General features: G+C 39.5%; 1 protein-coding gene across 2 annotated transcripts in view; it reads right to left on the reverse strand.

Moving 5' to 3' along the window:
* Nucleotides 1-4,278: 4,278 nt before the first annotated feature.
* The window catches only part of PHF3 (PHD finger protein 3), an 87,291-nt gene continuing 69,880 nt past the window's right edge, over nucleotides 4,279-21,689 (reverse strand). For both annotated transcript variants that reach the window (XM_056109841.1, XM_056109840.1), the window contains 8 exons: nucleotides 21,146-21,262; nucleotides 19,799-19,930; nucleotides 18,891-19,023; nucleotides 15,764-15,959; nucleotides 15,126-15,273; nucleotides 9,580-9,669; nucleotides 7,438-7,633; nucleotides 4,279-7,201 (listed from right to left, as the gene is read on the reverse strand). In XM_056109841.1, coding sequence (XP_055965816.1) covers nucleotides 5,076-7,201; nucleotides 7,438-7,633; nucleotides 9,580-9,669; nucleotides 15,126-15,273; nucleotides 15,764-15,959; nucleotides 18,891-19,023; nucleotides 19,799-19,930; nucleotides 21,146-21,262 — 3,138 coding nt within the window. In that variant the 3' untranslated portion in view covers nucleotides 4,279-5,075. The remainder of the gene's footprint in view (nucleotides 7,202-7,437; nucleotides 7,634-9,579; nucleotides 9,670-15,125; nucleotides 15,274-15,763; nucleotides 15,960-18,890; nucleotides 19,024-19,798; nucleotides 19,931-21,145; nucleotides 21,263-21,689) is intronic.

The following is a 21,689-nucleotide window of genomic DNA, read 5'->3' on the forward strand; positions in this document are numbered from 1 at the left end:
GTCAAAAATGTATACTGAAGACTTGAGCCCACATTTTTGGCTTTGAAAACAAAGGAACCAGGAAGCAAAAACAGTCTCTACTGTAGTTTTTCTCGTAGTCAACGAAACCAACCCCACCCCATGCCCCTGGGGTAGGGAGTGGTATCATATACATAAGGGGTAGGGCAATACAGTCTGGTGTTAAGTCTGGGGTACAACTAGGAGGCATTTTGTTCACTAAAAGAGGGAGCGAGATGGAGGGATTGCTGAACTGTGTGTGCTTTTGTTTGGGGGCAACACCTGGCTCAGAGGTTACTCATGGCTCTGCACTCAGGGATCACTCCTGGCAGAGCTCACATGACCGTATGTACTGTCAGAGATGGAACCCAAGTTGACCATGAACAAGGCAAATGCCCTACCCACTGTTCTATCACTCCAGCCTTACACAAAGGTTCTCGACTGAGCCTTTTTATTACTTTGAGAAACCAGGTAGCTCAGTAGAGGATCTTCAATGCAACAGGTACATAGTAATAACTCTGTGTCCCTCTTGCTTCTTCTCATTTCTCAGACAGATGGCACACATGTGGACTTGGAGAAAAGTAGAACCAAGGTAGAACTCTATCACTACCAAACAGCAGTCTAATGTAACTCTTGGCTTCGTAAGATGACCAAGGTTTACATGAAGTGTTCCACATCAGGTTTTACATTGTGGAATCATGATGGTCTTACTGCCCCAGTGGGTGGTCTTAATTGATAGTTAAGATATCTGAGTACCAACAGTATAGATGTATGTATGAACTCTCTTGAGCCTGTTCTAATTTTCAAAAAGCATTAAAGTAGGGTTTTTTTTTATCATAAATCCCAGACTCTTGCTTTTTAAGATTTAAAAAATTTAATTATAGAACTAATATTTACAAAGTTATTGATATTTGAGTCTTTGTCATTCAATATTCAACACCAATCCCTCCATTAGTGTCAACTTCCCTCCATCAGCGTTTCCATACTCCCTTCACCCCACTCGTCACCACCTTCCTCTCCCCACCTGCCACTGTGATGGGCATTTTAAAATGAAAACTATGGGGCTGGAGAGATAGCACAGCGGGCAGGGCATTTGCCTTGCATGCGGCCGATCCAGGTTCAATTCCCAGCATCCCATATGGTCCCCTGAGCACCGTCAGGAGTACCTCCTGAGTGCAGAGCCAGAAGTAACCCCTGTGCATCACCAGGTATGACCCAAAAAGCAATAAATAAATAAATAATAAAATGAAAACTATTGCCCGACTTTCAGGAAGTTTCATATGCTTCTTCTGTTTTCAGATTTAATAAAGTAAGTCAACATTCTAGCATAGTCTAGCACTGTTCTGCCATTGTTCAACAATTTGCTGAGCAGGCACCAGTAATGTCTCCATTGTGAGACTTGTACTGTTTTTGACATATTGAATATGCCATGGGGAACTTGCTAGGCTTTGCTGTGAGGGTGTGATACTCTTGGTAGCTTGCTGGACTATTCGAGAGGGGCGGAGAAATCAAACATGGGTCAGCTGCGTGCAAGGCAAACGCCCTACCTGCTCTGCTATTGCTCCAGCCCAACATTAGCAAATTTAACATTAGCATCTCAAATACAATTACATGCTAACATGGCTGTTACCGATGAGTGTTCTGGGCCATCAAGGAAGATGTCCACATGGATTCAAATTATCTAGGAAGTGGGAATTGAAATTCAACTCAAAAGATGCATAGCAATAAAACAGAGCAGACAGGAGGGAAGATTCTAGAAAAGAAAATGGAAATGAGTTGTATATTCTTGGTGCTTCAAGGAGCAGTAGTTTCTTTTTCTTTTATTTGGAATGTGATTTTTAAGCAGCAGAAATTCCAGTGTAAATACAGAGACAACTGTATTGGCAAGACAGAGGATAGAGGAACAGATGGTCATATCAAAGTAGTTTTAAAGAGCACAATATCCATATAACAAGGAGAAACTAAAAGATGAACGTCTAACTAACTCACCAATTTGTTTAAGGTTAGTTGTAGATACTAAAAGATTGAATACTAAAATAAATTCGGACAAGTACTGACTGAAAACGCTTCTTATTTCCCCTTTATTTCCTCAGAAGCTAAAATCTCAAGCCATCAATATGGTTCCTACTCTTCGTACTCCACACAACAATTCATACAGAGATGAACATTCTAGCACTTAGTAGCTCAAATCTCAGGAAATGGTTATCACAAATAGGAGCTTGGCTGGGATGACGAATGAGCTAACAATAATCTTACCGCCTACTCCAGATGGAACCCTGGCGTCCAAAAGCTTCCACAAGCAAGACCCAGGTATGTGGGTACAAGAACTCAATCTCCAGGCCACATGACAGCAGAGGCGCTGGGTGGTCCCACCCTGGCTCTCTGCTTGCTCCTCAGCCTGGCTGTCACACCCACAAGCTTCCGCCTGGCACCATCTTGGCACACCAACAGCCCTGATCTAGAGCCTCCCAACTGAATCCCAAAATAGATTAGTGCCCTACAGAGATGTCTATGGAACCCAACCATTTACAACCTAGGATCCCAGAAGTGTGTGGAACCAGCACCCATGATATTCAAAATAAGTAATGAACAATAAATGATCTAGCATCTGCCCCCTGGCAGGCAGGCTTCAATGGTGGTGGGAAAATTTGGGAAAAACATAATGCCCAAATGTAGAGAGAGTATTGGGGAAAATGTCTGCCACAGAGGCAGGGTGAGGACTGAGAGGAAGGGGGGAGGGGATACTGGGGACATCGGTGATGGAAACTGTGCACTGGTGGAAGATGGGTCTTCGATCATGGTATGGCTGAATCTCAAACATGAAAGCTTTGTAACTGTATCTCATGGTGATTCAATAAAATAATTTAAAAACTTTTTAAAGAAAACAATTTTAAAGTAAGCATAAAGACAGTATGTGGAAGAAACCACTGGTTAAGAGGTAATCAAAAACGGATTTCAGAACTTATTTCCCATTGGTTAATCATTCCTTCTTGAACTTTGAGGAAAAAAAATATGTCTAATCATCCTTTAACCAGAAGAACCGGTAAAAGAAGACAACATACAAATCTGTGATAAAACATAATTTTTCATTTAGTTTTAATCTTTCTGGCGGGATAAAACCTTGACATCCACTTCCTCATACTGGTGAAAAGGACCAGAGAATAAGCTAGGTTTTGTTCAGAGACCAACATGTTTTCTAACCATTTCAAAGAGATGACCGAAATTAAACATTATCGAACGAAGACAAGGAAGGAAAGAAGCCGGGGAGAGAGGGAGGAGTAAGCAGAGGCAGAAGTACAAAGGCAGAGGTCTGGGCCCTCCTGCATGTCAGTGGTGTAAGAGGTTTAGTAAATGTAATATCTCTAAACCACAAAACCAACAACATTGGAAGGATGAAATCTAAACTACAATCACCAAACTGAAAATAGTGTGCCTGTTAAGAAGGTGGGCTGGGGGTGGAGGGAACCTAACGACATTGGTGGAGGGAAGTTGACACTGGTAGTCGGGGGGGGGTTAGTGTTGGAATATTGTAGGCCCAAAACTCAACTATGAATAACATAAGTTATGGTTCCTTAAAACATTAGCCAAAACATAATATAAATCTTAGGAGGCTAAGACAGCAAAAGGAGGGGCTAGAGTTTGTTGCAAATTTGATCAAATGTTTGTTTTAGATTTTCTATTCTTTTTCTGTCCAGACTGAAAAGAAAGCCAGGCTCAATTTTAAAATCTACTTTTTTTAACAGCTCAATTTTGAAATCTATTTTTTTAATGCTAATTTAAAACCTTGGAAAAGTAAAGGTTAATTTTAATTTTTTTAACTTACAATATTTTCCTTGAACATTAGCACAAATAGTACTTTCTCAATTGCATTATTTAGTAGCTTCTATAATACAACAATCAATATGTATGTAGTTTACGATTAAACTTAGATTTGGATTGACAATAAGTTCCAAGAGATTTCCATTTCAGGAAAAACTAGTCTAAGAAAATACAGTTGCTCCCAAATAGGAGTTAACACTTTTAACAAAAAGATCTTAAAACGTTTTTCTTAAATAAAAGTTCTGTGGTCAGCGTACCAGGTTATAAATAGTATACAACCATCAAAAATACCTATGAAGTGAATTATAGATGCATGTTTGTTCAATTTTGAGCTCTAAATCGTATTCTTCTTTAAAATATGAATTATCCTAATAGTGTATAATCTAATATTGCTCACCCCCCCAACAGCTTTTTTTTTCTGTATGTGCTTGGATAAAAGAAGAAAAAATGTCTTGAAGGAAGTTAAAGCTTTGAAAGAAATTCTTTTACTACTCAGTTTCAAATCACACACACAAAATAGGTGAGAAATTCTTTTATCATATTTAGAATCAAAATATCCCTTAAAATATTTACATTTTACAGTAAAAAGGATAGCAAAACACAAGATCATGTACAAGCTTAAGTATTCAAGTCTCTGAATAGCCAAATGAAAAGGAAGTAATGGGCTACCACAAAGTTGCGACATGGTAACGAACGCCTTCAATGAGTATAGATTATAAACAATATATATGTACTCCTTGGACTTCTGATTCTTGGTCAAAAACCGCTCAACTAAATGATTAATATAATCTGATTATGAAACTGGTTTGGCTTTTTGTTGCTCCTCTACAATCTCTTTAAAAACAGTGCAATTTGAAACAAACATATAGAGCACACATTACTCTCAAATTAATCATTATATAAAGGACATTCACTAAAGGCAGTAAATATATCCCATAGTTAACCATATTTACCAATTAAAGAATAAAACTAAATTTTCTAAGCCTTTATTGTATATTAATAAAACAAATCTTTGAATATACAGCAATGTAAAACTTTTAAAAATATTAAATTCCTATTAACTAGAGACAGTTGGTATGAAGAAGGGATGATGAGCACTGGTACCGAGCACTCTGCCCAACACACAAATTTATTGTTCTGCAAATCACCAATATTAAAAACTTTTAGAGATGGCACAATCCTAGCAGGCAATCAGAGAGTTTTTCAGATACAACATTTAACTGTTACTTAAATGGAATCTTTGACGCAGCCTGCCACTTTTACCTTTTGCTCTTAGCTCTGTCAGTGTGGTCCCTATCTTTGTGGTACCTATCTCTGTCCTTTTCTCCTTCTCTGTGTTTACTTTTCTCTCGTTCCTTGTCCTTTTCGTGGTCGTCACTTTTAGGTTTGTCTGGTTTCTTGTCTACATTCCTACCATCTCTACTTGCTTTTCCGTCTGCTCCTCGATCACTGTGTGACAGCCGTGCCCTCTCCTTATCTTTGTGCCCTTCCTCTCTTTTTCTGTCTCTGTCCTTGTCTTGGGTTCTGTCTCTGCGTCTATGCCTTTCAGATTCTTGTTCCCACTCTTTATCGTGCCGTTCTCTCTTCAAGTGATGGGAATCGCTATAAAATCTCTGGCGATCCCCTTTCCCCCTATTAAACGGCCTATCCAGTTGCTGCTGGTCTTGCCTACCCCAAGGGTCACTGTGACGCCTTTCTGGTCTCCGAATGTCTTTCACCTGATAAAAATTTTGCGGCCCTATATACCTGGAAGCTTGTGAAAGGGGGCCTATCATACGCTGTGGCTGGCCGGCCAGATGAACAACGGGCGGCCAAGGAACCATGGAATTTTGAGCAAAGCCAAAGCCCGGAGGGGGGAGCAAAGGGGGTGGCAAATGCGGAGGAAATCCAAACATGCCCTGAGGGGGGAAATTAGGAGGACCTGGAAATGGAAATCCAGGAGGACTGGACTTGAGTTGCGGGAGGTTGGGCTGCTGCGGTCTCATAGGTGCAAAGTTTGTACTTGCTCTGGGGCTGGTGCTTCTAGAAGTAAAATTAGTGCTTTTAGAAGGAAATTCCGACTGACATGTGCCTCCACCTTCAAAATGAGATGCTGTTGCTGATGCTCCTCTTTGAAATGGGTGCAGAGTCTCGATATTCTGCATTACAGTATCCTCCTGCAGAGGTTTGGCTTGGTCTGTTGGAGAAGCGTGTACGTTTTCTGCTGATGGAGAGTTCTGTGCAGCCACTGCATTTTCACTCGGCTGAACACTTGGGTTTTTCTCCGTGGAGGTCACATTGTCCTCTACTGGGATTTGTTCCGTTGCGTTCTCTGTGTGTAACAGAGATGGCGGGGTGTTTTTTTCTTCATTCCGGCAGCTCTCTCCCTCTTTGCTCTCTGAAGCAGCTGCCTGCTGACTTCGGCCTGCTGCTGCTGCTTGCCTGGGATCCCTTTTCAGGTTGATAAACTGTGGGGACCTTGTGGTGTTGGCAACCAGGCTTTCACTGCAACTCGCGTTACCGTCTGCATTTCCTTTGCCTACGTTAGACCTGCACGGAGAACTCGTACCTGAAGTCTGATTATCCTGCACGGTATTCTCTTGTTCTTGCAGCAGCTGTCTTATTAATGGTCTCTCTTTGCTCTCCGCAGTGTCCTCCTGTTTTGACTGAATTGTTAGGTTCGTTAAGAATGCTTCTGTAGAAACATCAGGTGGTTTACCTCGGAGACTAAGACTTGTCAGAGGTCCCGGAGAAATGGAAGAGGACCCGGCGACTGAGGTCTCTTCTGACACTACTGAATTACCTGGCGTTTCTGAGAGATTATCTATTTTAACATCTCCCTCCTTGGTTTCAACCTCCGTCGCTTCTGCTTTATCCATTTTCTCAGCTTTGGGGTTGGCTTGCTCATTTAGAAACGGAATTTCTTTCAGGGTGTTTTGCTCTGTCCCTGCCTGAGCCTGTTCATATTCCTGACCAGTGGTGCCCAAAAGGCTCTGAAGAATATCATCCACTGGAAGAGGTTTATTTGCCAGTTCCAAAGTAGAAGGCTGATTGTCCCAGCCAATTAATACCCCCGGGAGGAAACGTAAAGGTTTGGGTGGCTCCTGCTTCGTGGCTTCCACCAAGGGTTCAATTACTGCCGGAAGGTCTTCCTGAAGGGTTTGCTGGGGCTTATTTCTCTGCTTATGCAACACAGTTGTGAAAGAATTGAAAAAGTCATTTTCTTCCTCTGGTGCGTCCTCCAAGGAAACATCCATCTTACTTTTTTTATCAGGTGGCAATGCTACCGGCACGCTGTCCGTAGTCTCAGCTGGATGACTGGTACTAGCACTAGCACTATGTTGTCGCTTCAGTTTTTGTCGAATAATTAAGCCCAGCAACAGATTAGGTCTATGGAGTTCAAGTCCTGTAGAGAGGAGAAAGAAATTTAAAAATTATAAAAAATAGACACATCCAACCACAACAATAAAGGATGTATTTTGCATCTGGCATTTTTTTTTTACCACCCTGTAAGTGGGTGCTTTTCCCTCCCAAGCCAGCTCTAGAGGGTTTCAAAAAAGAGAAAAGCAGTCAGATTTTTTTTATTCTGGAATAATCTCCCACTTAACTTTAACGTGCTCTGTTATTAAAATCTATACCTACCAGGTCCATCGAAAGGCACGAGGGGGTGTGGAATTTTATCTGTGGCACCCAGAGGAATAAGGTACATATCCTTAACTTGCTTCATGTTATTAGCAGCTACTCCATAGCGCTTTCTGCTGCTAAAGTACGCAAACAGCAAAGTGTAAGAAATCTGGTCTTCTTCAGTTACGGGTGTGAAGCGAACCACACAGATTTCCTATTCAAAACAAAATGAAGCAAAAGTTTAAAATAATAACCTACACACAGTCTGATTACGCTCTCTCTAAATTAGAAATAATCTGCTGTATTTTATAATGATGGCTACCAAATAAAATGGTTTACTAACTCAGATGAAGAGTACTAAAATGAATGCTAAAGAATACTGAAAGAAAGCCCAATTGAACCTCAGAAAAAATGGACTTCAGAAACCACGGAAAAAGATCTTTGCTAATTCAATAATACTTGTTTGTTATAGCTGAAGGTTTCCTGTCAGAAATAGAGCCCAAGGGGTGCTGGAGCGATAGCACAGCAGGTAGGGTGTTTGCCTTCCACGTGGCCAACCCGGGTTCGATTCCCAGCATCCCTTATGGTCCCCTGAGCACCACCAGGAGTAATTCCTGAATGCAGAGCCAGGAGTAACCCCTGTGCATTGCCAGGTGTGACCCAAAAAGGGAAAAAAAAATTGTAAAACAAACAAAAAAAAGAAATAGAGCCCAAGGGCAACACACTCAAGGCAAACATGCTATTTACATCCAAATCTTTAAATATCTATATTATATCCTTATTTTCAATGTGACAACTTTCACAGAGGGATGCCTGTATCTTTGGTATGATTCTAATCGATAGCATTTATCACAATTATCTACTACACACAATCACAAACACTCAAATACATGATAAGCCACAGGAACTGAATTTAGGTATCAAAGGCCGTGAGAAAAGACCTCAAATATACACAGGCCATAAAGCTTGTAAAATCATTTCGCTTATTCAGGAAATGATTTGCTTGCCCCTGGGTCTTGGCCAAGTTTTTTGACAGACAGTCCTAAACTGCTATTTGACAGTGTGAAACAATCTGTTGCAAGCCTAAAATGATAGAAAACCTAAAGAAAGCATATGAGTGAGTTAAACCATGGTTCTACCTCACATAAAAGATGGCATATAAACGTTCCTCTTTTAAGGTTTATGATACAACTCTAAAAGCTAATGATACAACTTCATCTTGAAGAGAAAAAAAAAAGCATTTTCCTAAAGCATTTTCCTAGTGATTATATTTTCTTGTGTAGTCTTTTTTTTTTTTTAACTCAGCTAAGAAGAGACAGAATACAAGAGAGGAAAGAAAAAGAAATATGGTTGTGGTAAAGGTTACCAATTATCTCCCATTATCCACCTCCCTTCATTCTTCCAAGAGAAGTCCCAACATTTCGCTGAGTGCAAAGACAACCAATAAAGATTATTTGCCCAGTTCTTTCAGAAACTATATATAAAACTAAATGACTATACTGTTGCCCATAAAAATAAGGAAACTGATAGGCGCACTTTTGGACTTACTCACAAAACAACTAAACAGGGATTCTTTATTTCTGTGTTCCCACTTTGTGCTGATTAAGTCAGCTTTGACTGAGTTCGGCTGATTGAAAAAAACAAACAAACCAATACTGGGAAACAACAAAACAGAAGTCATAAGGCCCCTGGGTGACTGAATAGATTTGTAGAACCAAAGCTACTTAACCATTCTAAATGGCAAACCTACCTAAAATAGGAGAAAAACTAACATCCATACTGAATGTATTTCAGTTTCTTTGTGGTAAGAGATTAGCCAATATACTAACAAAATGTTTACAATCAAGACAAAAAATTCCATGATGAAACTTGATATTTCTGGTACAACTTTTTCCCCAAAGCATTGAGGATATTACAGACAAAGCATAAGGAAAGAGGGAGGAAAATTTTACCAAAGAATACTGGGCTGTTTTGAATCTTAGTGAATGGCTTCAGTTTTGCTTTGAGATGTTATACAGTTTTATTTTGTTCTATTCTATTATACAGAATAGAATTTGTACTGGTCCTTCCCCAGGGAACCTTGCAGAAGAATTCTTTAAAGGTTTACTTTTCAAGTATTTTGTCATACTGATTGGTACAGAAAGAAAAACCTTTCATTACCTTGGTACCTGATGCTTTGATTTTTTCCACATAATCCCAAACTGTCTGAGGTGATATCCTGCCACCTACTTGAATACTGTCTGGTAGATCCTGTGGTTAGAAAGACAAACATTGATCAATGTATAGAGAAAAATGTTGCTATAACATTTCTAATTCACAGAAAATATAGTTCAAAGACAAACGTGAAATGAGAATAACAACCAGGAGGTGGGGAGATAGATAAGTAGGCTGGAGAGCATGTTTTGCACGGCAGAGATGCGAGGATGGTCCCAACACCAAAACTCCCAAACAACGCAGGAAGGTGTAGGAGCAAGGAGCAGGGAGAAGCCACGGAGCATGACTGGGCATGGCCCCAACTCCAACCCTCTAACAAAGTAAATAGGTAATGAAAGGCAACAGAGACCTTCTCTGTTCGCAAGGGCTTCCTTTCCCATTCATTCCATTGCTGCAAATTCATGCACCCACAAAATAAAAATTCTTACTAATCGAGGGATTAAATAACTAAGAGGGAAAAAAAAAACCCCACCAAACAAAATTCCATACTAGAATCCCTGAGGTCCACATCTACATATAAACTAATGATCCCTCCGAGGTGATCTAGACCAAGAACATACCAAAAATGGGACTACCACATTTTCTAGCAATTCGATTTTTATCAAAAACACAAACATTCTTATTCAGAATGATGTGTGCAATGTTACTTGCAAATGCAAATATCTGGAAATAACCCAAGTAACTAGAGTCAGAAAGAGTGAATGAAGAGAGTGGAACCTTTTAGGAAACAGATTCCCTTCCCTTCCTCTCCTTCAGAATCCCAAGCAGCCTCCACAGCCATCCTCTGCCATCTCTCTGGGCCCACATTCACACCTCAGACCCTCTGCCTGCTCAGTTCTCCAAAGACTCCATCTACAAACTGCACCTGTGACTCAGCTTCCTGCTGCTGGTCTCCTGACCTAAGAGTTCTGACTGAACCTCACAGTGCACATATTTACATTTCCTGCAATGAACACAGATGCGACAGCAGCTCTAGCTACTACCAAGAGCTTCATGATGGTAATGCCTACCCCGAGCCCTGTCTACCTACCCCACAGAAAAGCCGTACCAAAGGCAGTGGTGGGAATAAATCACAGAGCCTTGGATCTTATTCTAAGGAGGAAGGGCCACCGTGGCCTTGAAAGGAGCCCCATAATCCCCATCAGGATCAAAAATCACAAACCAGAAACAGCCAAAAGAAGGCACTAGGAGAGAACTTTCAGGGAGGGAAAAGGGTTAAGGATCAGCCTGATGCCAAAGGGTGCCGGAACACTGTACAGCTGAAACCCAATCAGGAACAGGTGTTGGAACACTGTATGACTGAAACCCAATCATAAACAACTTTCTGTGTGCCTCAAGGTGATTCAATAAAAATAAATAAATGCAATTAAGGCATAAAAATAAAGAGTCAGCTGAATCCCTCAGATACTCCCACATGAGCTCTAAAGATACACGCTCAGAGCACAGCAGATACAGTGGGTGAGCTTGAAAATGGAAATTAATCACAAACAGAAAAAAACTCCAGTACTTTGGGAATTAAAGATTCTTAGTAAAAAAAATATTTTTTTCCACTTTTTAAAATATAGTAAGGTGGCTGGGGCTGGAGCAATAGCACAGCAGGTAGGGCGTTTGCACTGCACGTGGCCGACCCGGGTTCAATTCCCAGCATCCCATATAATCCCCCGAGCACTGCCAGGAGTGATTCCTGAGTGCAAAGCCAGGAGTAACCCCTAAGCATTGCTGGGTGTGACCCAAAAAGAAAAATACATATATATATTTTTATATATATTCACACACACACGTGTGTGTGTGTTGGGGGGGGGGAATAATGGACAGAACTGCAGAGCTGGTCTATAAAACTAACTTTACCTGGTTAGGGGAAAGGGGATAAATGGGAAGGGTCCTTAGGACCGGTAGAAGAAAACAAATACACTTTGGTGATGTGTGTTGGGATGATATATGCGTGAAAGTATCATTAATAGTATTGCAAATCATGGCACCTTTATAAAAAACAGAAGAAAAAGAAGGAAAAAAATGTGGTGCACATACACAATGGAATACTGCCCAGTCATAAGAAAAGATGAAATCGTGCCCTCTGCAAGACATGAATGGGACTGGAAGGGACCATGCTAAGCACAAGAATCGAGAAGACAAACATCTCAGAGTCCTACTTATGCTGCATAAAAAGAAACAAAGCAAGAAAATCATGTCCAGTAAAAACAAAGCCACAGAACTGAGATCAATTAGGGGTGGGAGGCAGGCAGTGCAGGCGTGCTGAGGGGAAGGCAGTGGGTCGGAAGGTTCTGACAAAGGGGGAGACAAGTTGGCATCTTTGCACCTCCAGGACATAAGCATTTAAGCTCCCGTTAACCACCAGTACCTCAATTTGAAATACTAAACCAGCTGACAGCATCTCTCCTAACAATACCTACTTTTACTTGTCCTGGGCCTGAGCAGGTAGGGCATTTGCCTTGCACATGGCTGACCCATATTTGATCCTTGGCACCCCATATCGTCCCACAGCACTAATCCCTGAGCACCACCGAGTGTGGTCCAAAACACAAAACTTTTTTTTTTGTTTTATCATTCGTTCCTGAATAACTATTTACAAAGTAATTGTATTACACAAAGCAATTGTATTAGATAGCACACATAATCCTGGGATGAGAAAGCATATGGGAGATGGATTTGCATAGTTATATGAAATGCTATACTATTTACTATAAGGGACTTGAGCATCTGCAGGTTTGGGTATTGGGGGTAAAGGGAGGAGAGTTCTGAATGTTCTGTGCATACCAAGGGATGACTATACTGGGATAGCAATTAGATTTCATCTCGAATGTCCACTCCAAGTGATTTGACATGGATGCCAAAAATACAGTTGAGAAAGCATCTGAGGAGCTGGAATGACAATATAGTGGGCAAGGCTCTTGCCTTGCATGTGGCAAACCTGAGTTTAATCTCCACTACCCCATATGGTTTCCTGAGTATCACCAGGAATGATCCCTGTGCAAAGAGCTAGGAGTAAGCCCTGTGCATAGCTAGGTAGGGCCCCAAAACACACAAAGAAGTAAATTAATTAACTTCAACTTGCACTGACCAGAGATTAAATCTTTACACAGATTTGCTCAAAAAAGAAGCATAGATACACTTCATTTTCTTATGAAAAATAATCCTTTGAAAAATACTACCTACTAGGCAAAAAGATGTAAAAGTAATAATTTAATAAAATTATTACTATTATTATAGTAAAAGTAATAATTTAATAAAAAACTGCTCCGAGAACTGGTTTACAGGACTAAGTTTACCAAGTTCAGGCCAGGGTGTATTGAGAGGGAAAGCTTAGAAAATGGTGGAGGGTATGATGTTGGAACTTTATATGCATGAACCTTATCATTAACATTACAAAATTATATTTGTTTGAAGCACTATGCTTTTTAATTTATATAATTATTAATTATTATATAATTTTTACAAAGCAAAATTCAAAGTAAGGGGGAAAACTAGGTTATTTCTTAATAAAAACACAAAGTCTAAACAAACTGGAAAAAAAGCAATAATATGCTAAGTTAATAATTATAGCCAAATCCAAAGAAAATCTTAACATTCATACCATCAGTCTTTACATACATGATATTTGGGAGTGAGGTTAGGCTACACGTGGCTACACGTGGCAGAGCTCAGGGGCAGAGCACACGTAGGCTACTCCTGGTCTACCCAGGGGTCACACTCAGCAGTACTTGGGAGACTGCTCTTTGGGCCCTATATCAGTCATTAAAAAAAAAAAAAAAGGCACATTTATAATTTAGGCTTTTTGAAATACTAAGAAGGGTTTTTTATGTTTCTTTTCTTAACTTTTGTTTTTATACTCAGCAAACTGAGAACGAATAAAAAAGATTTGGTAATGTTCAATATCTATGTAAGAGCCAAATATAAACCCAAGAAAATGAAGTACATGTGTACTGATTTATCCTATTCTGCATAAATGAAAATATATTTTTTCAAGTTTTTAAAACATCATTTTCTCTCATTTTTCTCACAAAGTTATAGTACAATGGACTATTTTCTATGAATGTTGCTTAAAAAGTTTCCTTTTATTCTCTCTGTTAAAAAACTAGCCAAGGGTACCACTAAAGTAACCAGTCATTACTTCAAACATTTGTGGAATATAAAATAATATGAGACTGACACCCAAAGGCAGTAGACGCAAGGGCCAGGAATATTGCTCCGTAGTTGGAAGCCTGTCTCATGAGCTGGGGGAGAAGGCAGCTGGAATAGAGAGGGGATCACAAAGTCAATGATGGTTGGAGGAACCGTTCGGGTTGGGATGTGTGCTGAAAGTAGATACAGGACCAAACGTGATGGCCTCTCAGTATCTATTATTGCAAACCATAATGCCCAAAAGCAGAGAAAGAGAGTATGGGGGAAATTGTCTGCAAATAGAGGCAGGGGGGAGGGTTGGAAAGGAGTGGGGGGGAGTAATACTGGGGACATTGGTGGTGGAGAATGTGCAATGGTGGAGGGATGGGTGTTCGATCATTGTATGACTGAAACTCAAACATGAAAGTTTTGTAACTGTATCTCACAGTGATACAAGCGGCCAACATGACCGACCCGAGTTCGATTCCTCCGCCCCTCTCGGAGAGCCCGGCAAGCTACCGAGAGTATTGGATATGCCAGACACAGTAACAATTAAAAAAATTAAATAAAAATTAAAAACCAGTAATTGGTGTCATGAGATTATAAATTAGCCATAGTTTCAATTATAATCTACAGAAACACGCAGGTTAGAACTGGAGCCATGAAGTTAAGAGAAATGAAAGCAAAATATGAAACTTTCTCCCCTGGTTGGGTTATACTGTTATAGTCTCTTTGTCTCTCTGTCTCTCTCCTCTTTCTCTGTCTGTCTCTCTCTCTGTGCTCAGAGCTTATTTCTAGATCTGGGCTCAGGGATCACTCCCAGCAGGCCTTGGGGGGGACTATTTGCAGTGTCATGGATCAAATCCAGGTTGGCTGTGTACAAGGCAGGTACCCTACCATCTGTACTCTCTCTAGCCCTTGAAACATTTTTGTTTAATTGTGCATTCTGTTTGAGAATCACACCTGGCAGTGCTAAAGGAGTACTTCTAGTGATGGCCGGGGAGTCATTTGGCCCTGGGAATCAAGCCTGAGTCAGCTGTGTGCAAGGCCAGCAACCTCCCCTTTCAACTATGCATCTACCGTAATCTTGTCCATGTCCATGATAATCCATTAATTTTTCATTTTCTGACACAAAAATGAGGTTTACTTTAAACAATATGGCACTTATCGGCATGAAAATTTCAGAGTGCAGTTTTCTTGAGCGGGCCATTCCATTAAGTGAAATCATAATTCCATGAACTGAATGGTTTAAGAATAACTGTTACTAGTTTTTATAAATTATCATAATTCTTTACGATGCTGCTTCCCTGCCTAGTGCTTTCAGGAACACAGATGCCAACCCAGGCACAGAAGGGTAAAGAAGTTCACAGTACCTCTGTCAAGTACTCAGGGGAACCAGACACTGGGTAGGCTTTGGTAACAAATTTTGCCACAGAAGGCATGTTGATAAAACCTTTCCAGATGAAGTTCAATCGAGCCAGGAAGGTAGACTCAACTTCAACAGTTCCCGGCATCTCTGGACTAAAGACAATGACATCAAAAAGGTTTTAGCCTAAAGATATACTCGTGAATAAATCCATTTTCCACTTAGTCACCAACCGTTCCCATTTCAGCATGTCAAGAAAGCAAAAAAATACATAAAGGCTATTGATTTAAGATTCTGAAATTATCCCTCTATCAAAGTATGCTCATTATTTACACAGTTGGTTTTTACAAACCCCTTTCTTCTTGATTATACCTTTGTTGGATTAAGATCCAGAGAAGTAAAAGTAATTTTTAATTACCTGCTTCGTGGGACCCACATAATTAAAGGGAGTTTGAAAATCTAGTCCCACACTCACAAACATATTACGTATTTACCTTAATTGATTCGGAATATAGTACAGTTAATTTCTCAAAAGAAAGTCTCCTAATCAATGTGTCACTTTCTGTTTTTAAAGACCTCTGTGCATAACTTGGCAGACAAACAACAATGCTTATTAACAGAAGTTACAACTAACAGAAAAATTACCGTGGAGCAGGAGAGAACGTTGACTTTGGAGAGTCCTGTTTCTCCTCTTCAAATAATTCAGAAGTTAAAATATTTGATGTTGAAGATAATGCATCTGCGATACTATCTGCTTCATTGTCCGAATGTTTCCGAGACACTCCAACAACAACTTTCACCTTTTTTGGAGAAAGATCATCTGCAGGTGGTGCCATTCGACCTAAAGTCAGAATAAACCAAAAAAAACTATTCTTGCAAAGTGACATTTCTGTATTTCAGAAATAACGACGTATTCGATATGCCAGACACAGTAACAACAAAGTCTCCAATGGAGACGTTACTGGGCCCGCTCGAGCAAATCGATGATCAACGGGAGGGCCTTTACTTTTACTTACTTACTCTGTTTCACTGACTGCCAACTGCTGTGCTCCCAGGTGTTGTGTTTCCTGAGTTAATGTTTTGCTTGTACTGTTTTGAGGGGCACACCCTGCAATGCTCAGGGCTTCCTCCCGACACTGCTCTCAGGAGTCACTCCTGGGAGTGCTCCAGCAACCATATGGGGTGTCAGGGATTTAACTCAGGTCAGCTCTATGCAAGCAAAAGCCCTACAGGCTGTACTATTGCTCAGAACCCTCCTGGGTCAATTTTAACTAATCATCATTTCTCATAGTGGGTTAGAATGCACCTGTCATATTGATGTGGGAAAAAAATTTTTTGGTTTTTGGACCACACCAGTGGTGCTCAAGACTTACTCCTGGCTCTGTGCTCAGGGACAACTCCTGGTAGGGTTCAGGAGATCATATGGAATGTCAGTGATCAAATCCAGCTTGGCAAGTGCCCTACTCACAGTACTAACCAGCCCCTGATGTGAAAATTTTTAAAAAGAGAGTGTTTGGCAACTTAGGCAAAAATGGAAATATTATAACGAGAGCCTATAACTGGTTTCTTTACTCCCTCACAATTTTTAACTGAGCCAAATTTCAACAGTCTGAATAATCTCATAAACTAGGATGAATACATATTCTATTGTGTGTGTTTCAGAGAGGTTCATGGCAATACATCCAGAGTACAATTCTACTTAGTTCAGAAACACAGGAAATCTTAGGAAAGCCTTAGAAAATGGCACTGGTTTGGGGTTCTAGCACCAAAGAAACATCATGACATAATTTCACAGGCATTTTTATTATAGAAAAGTTACCTGAATCTCCACTATCTTTATCAAGAAACAGAACATAAACTCAAACTTCTTAACATATCCCCATTGCCTGTGCCGTAAATCCAATCTCTAGCATCTATCAATACTGCCTAACGTTAGTATATCCAAGTTCCTACTTGTTTCCAGCTCCAATGCTATACTGCAATTAAAATTATATTCATTTCCCAGCTGGATTCCTCACGACTTCTTCCACTATAATCCCTACACAAAGTCACAGCTGCTTTCAAATTTTTCCAATGTTCTGTCATTCCCTGCTTTAAAACCTTCAATCACTATTCACCCCTCTTGAGATAAAAGATCAAAATAATTATTGGGAGTTTACAATAAAGTACATTCAGTATTTGGGGGGTCACGGGGAGGGGACAGGGTATTTGGGTTATACCCTGTAGTGCTCAGGGCTTACTCTTGGCTCTCACAAATTCTCTGGCAGTTCCCAGGAGACAAAATGGGGTGCTTGGGATGGAACCTGGGTTGGCTGCTTGTGCCTTACTCACTGTACTACCTTTTCTGGCCCTCTCTTTGTGTACTTGAAATGGTGGTCATGACTCACTAAATTTATTTTCACTGCTATTAAGATTGAAATCAATGGTTATTATTGATCTCTAAAAACTGTGTCAAATAATCAATTATCTTTTTTGTTTGTTTTGTTTTTTGGGTCACACCCAGCGATGCACAGGGGTTACTCCTGGCTCTGCGCTCAGGAATTACGCCTATGGGATGCTGGGAACCGAACCCGGGTCAGCCGCGTGCAAGGCAAACGCCCTACCTGCTGTGCTATTGCTCCAGTCCCTAATCAATTATCTTTATCCTCTTCATGAACTTAAGAGAAACTTCTACCACTCCCAGTATCTAGAATGTTCTTCCCATACCTCTTTACAGGCACACTTCTCAACACTCAAATGCTTCTGCTCAAAATTCAATTCTTATCCAAGCCTTCCATAGCACCCCAAATCTAGGCAAGCCTTCCTGCTTACAAATTATGTATATAACAACTAACTTCTATGACATAAATCACCATCTGTGGACTGGAGAGATAACGCAATGCTCTAAGTACATGCAAAGCATACATTGCAAGATGGAGGCTCAGGTTCAATACCAGGTGTTACACGGTCCTCCGCGAATTTGCTAGAAGCAATCCTTAAGCACAGAGTCTAAAATAATTTTTCCCCCACCACCTCCCATCACTACGTGGTAGGGCACCAAAACTGGGGGGATGGAATGGAGGGTGGAAAAGAGTTACTACAAGGGAATCACCATCGATTTTTTCCTACTGTAGGAAGGATATCATCTTAATTTTTTCACCACTTCATTAACAGTACCAGTTATTACTTTTTTACATTTTTATTACTTTTTTATTTTATAATTTTTATTACTTTTTTATTGCTTATTGAATAAATACTTATTCAATCAATGAACATAGATAAAAACCCTAAAGGGATCAAGGGGTGATAGCTCAAAGGGTTCAGACTTGTTTTGTATGCAAAAGGTCCCAGGTTCCTTCCTTGGCATCACCAGGTGCACCAGTCCACCCCAACAATAAAGCACTTAAGAAAGGGCAATTTCTGACTTGCTTCATGTTTCAGAAAATAAATACGAGCGCTATTTCACTCCTTAATTCTATCAATGACAGCCCCAGCTAAACTGTTCAGCTTCTGATATCTATTCCAAAAGATGAATTTCTAATTATTTGGCTCTCATATTTTAAGTTAATATTTCTCACAATCAATTCTAGATAATAGAATTCACTTTGATAACAAAATATAACTCAAATCTAAAGCCCCCAAAATAAGGGAACACAAAAAAATGAGGAACTTCTCAAAGAATGGATAAGTGCATCATTACCGATATCACAAATTAAAAAACTATGCAAACTACGAAGTATTACTCCCTTTCTGAACAAAAGCACTATATTTAGGAAGAAAAATCTCCAAATACCTATACAAATCTTGCAGTTAAGATCGAAAAGATGTTGTCTATGTTGATTAGTGGTATCTTTAGACATGGAGTCAAGCTCTTCCTTTAGTTTCTCAGATCCCTCTGTCTTCTCCGACTTATTAGCTGCAGCTTCCTAATAAAACCCCAGAGTGAAAATTAGTTTTGGCAGATAAAACTTGACATTATTAAAATCAACATATACTTCAAATTGATATTTTTCTAAAATATAACCACTTTTATTCAGAGAAAAAACTTCACTATTTCCTTAAAACAAACTTGGTATTAGACTTGAAACTCAAAGCATTGCTCATTCTTCAAGAACTCTTAACAAAATTTTGCATTTTCTCACTGCTGTCAGAAATGAAGAAAAATGGTACCAGTTCTCAAACTAGAGTCTAAGAAGGATCTACAGATTTTCACATTATTTCCTCACTGATGTCAGAAATTAAGAAAAATAGTTTCAGCTCTCAAACTATAGTCTAAGCTACAGTTTAACCTGTAGTCTAAACTGTAGTCTAAACTACAGTCTGAGTCTAAATTGTAGTTTCAAACTACAGTCTACCTACAGATTTCTTGGCTTACAAAGGAATTCACTGGTCACAGACCAAAGGAATCCACAATTTAACAGGTATATTTAACAGATGTATCTGGGGTCAGAGTGACAGTGTAAAAGACTGGGTGCTTGCCTTGTGCATGCCCAAACCAGATTCAATCCCAGAACTCTTTATGGTACCCTGAGAGTGATCCCTGAATGCCGGATCAGGAGTAAGCACTCAGTACCACCAGGTGTGGCCCCCAAACAAAAAATGTATCTTTTAATTCTTTTACTTTATGAGGATTAGAACTTAAAACCTTGTCAATCTTCCTGTTTTTAGCATCACGAAATATGACATTTTTATGATCCTTACCTGAATTTCCATGGCTGCTTCCTGTTCTTTCATGGGGGCATCACTCTCAATTTCTATTTCACCCTTATGTGTAATTTTTGTGATTGGTCGTCTTTCCACTTCTCTCTGCTCTTTCTCAATCATCTCTATAGTCTAACAGGAAGCGTTTTAAAGAAATAGCTCACGATTAAAAACACATGCAATTTTAAAGTATAAAATATAAAATAGCTTTAAATAAAATCTCGCAAAAGCTACATCACAGATTATTTTTAATTGTTAGATGATTTCTCAACAAATACGAGTACTTATGTAACTTAGAGGCTGTTGTAAGTAGGGAACTTTTATAAGAATTAGATCCCAAAACACAGCCTTTTAATTTATTTTTATAGATTAGATAACGTGTTTACGAAAGTGTTTACATTTACGGTATTGACATATACAGTTACCCCATCACACTACCACCAGAGTGCCCAAGACCCTCCATCAATGTTCTTGTTGTATCCAGTCTCCTAGACATGCTGCACCTCCATCCCCACCTTAGTGGATACTCTTAACTCTTAATGGTGTTCTTCAAGTACAAGAACAACTCCTTGTGGTAAGAGAGAGTTGAGTATCATATTCCTTCCAATACATTACATTTTTTGTCTTTTTCAAAATTGTAGTTTAAATAATATGGTTACACTAGTGCCAAATTTTATGGCACTGATTATCATACTACCAGTCACGACCAAAGTGCCCCCATTGTCTCAGCCTTGAGAAGTTCCCATGTACATTAACCAGAGGCAACAAAAACGCAATGTAATTTGCAGAGCGATGAAACAGGACATTTACATTAAAATTTTCTATTCTGATATAGCTTTTCTACAGCATTAATCAACCCAGTATTTCTGTGAAAAAGAACATTCAGATTTAAAAATTCAGGTGAGATTTTATTAGAAAATTATCGGAGGTAAATTTACTTTTCAGAGCTATGTATTTCAAACTTTGAATATTAAGGAGTTATAAGCCTGTAATAAGTTCATTACTACTTAAATTGGCTCTACAGATTACCCATATATTGTCAAGCCGAGCTTCTGAAAAGCTTAGATATGATTAAGGTGCATCTATTTTCCCATTCTTCTGGCATATGAAATATAATAACAAAATACAGGTAATCCTGTAACTTGTAACTGCAGAAAATAATGAAAAAGCAGAAAAATTCAGGTTAAACTGAATTTGAAAACTAGGTTAGTGGAGGCGAACTAACTAGAAGAGGCTTGCAACAGAAAGTCTGTACTGTGCAATCAGTGAATGAAATGTACGCTTCTCCCCTGGTGTGAAAAACACAGGTGTGGATATAGTCAAATGCACACTCATAAGTAATCTTACATGTCTATTTTCTCTTCGTCTCCAAGCAGCTAATTCTTTAGAAGCTAGTTCTTCAGGACTCATTTTTATAAGATGATCAGGGGTTACTTCTCCTTTCAGAACCTTTTTAAACAACATCTGGAAGTTTTTAAAAATGGGAAGGAAAAAAGAAAAAAAGTGTTGTAAAAGAGCAGTGACTAGAACATATTAATGATGCAATTTTGAAACCTGATTTACAATTTTTTTGTGATTTACACACTACTAGAGAGAACGAAAAGAACAGCTTTTGTATTGTACTCTATCACGTGAGGTAGTAAAATATATTTACTAATAAAATATATTAGTAAAATATGTATTTCATAGAAAACTCAGCACACGGGAATCCAGGTAGGAGCTCAATAAGCGTGTCTGCCTTGAACACACAGCCCTAAGTTAGATCCCCAGGGCTACCCAAGCCCCAGGTCCAAGCTCTGCTGCCTGTGATCCAGGCAATACAAGCCATTTCTGACTACACAGAAGCCAGGTGTGTGTGAATATCACAAAAAAGGTTCAACCCCTGGCAAGC

The sequence above is a fragment of the Sorex fumeus genome, unplaced genomic scaffold, assembly GCF_029834395.1.
Source record: "Sorex fumeus unplaced genomic scaffold, SorFum_2.1 ptg000008l, whole genome shotgun sequence".
NCBI lineage: Eukaryota > Metazoa > Chordata > Mammalia > Eulipotyphla > Soricidae > Sorex > Sorex fumeus.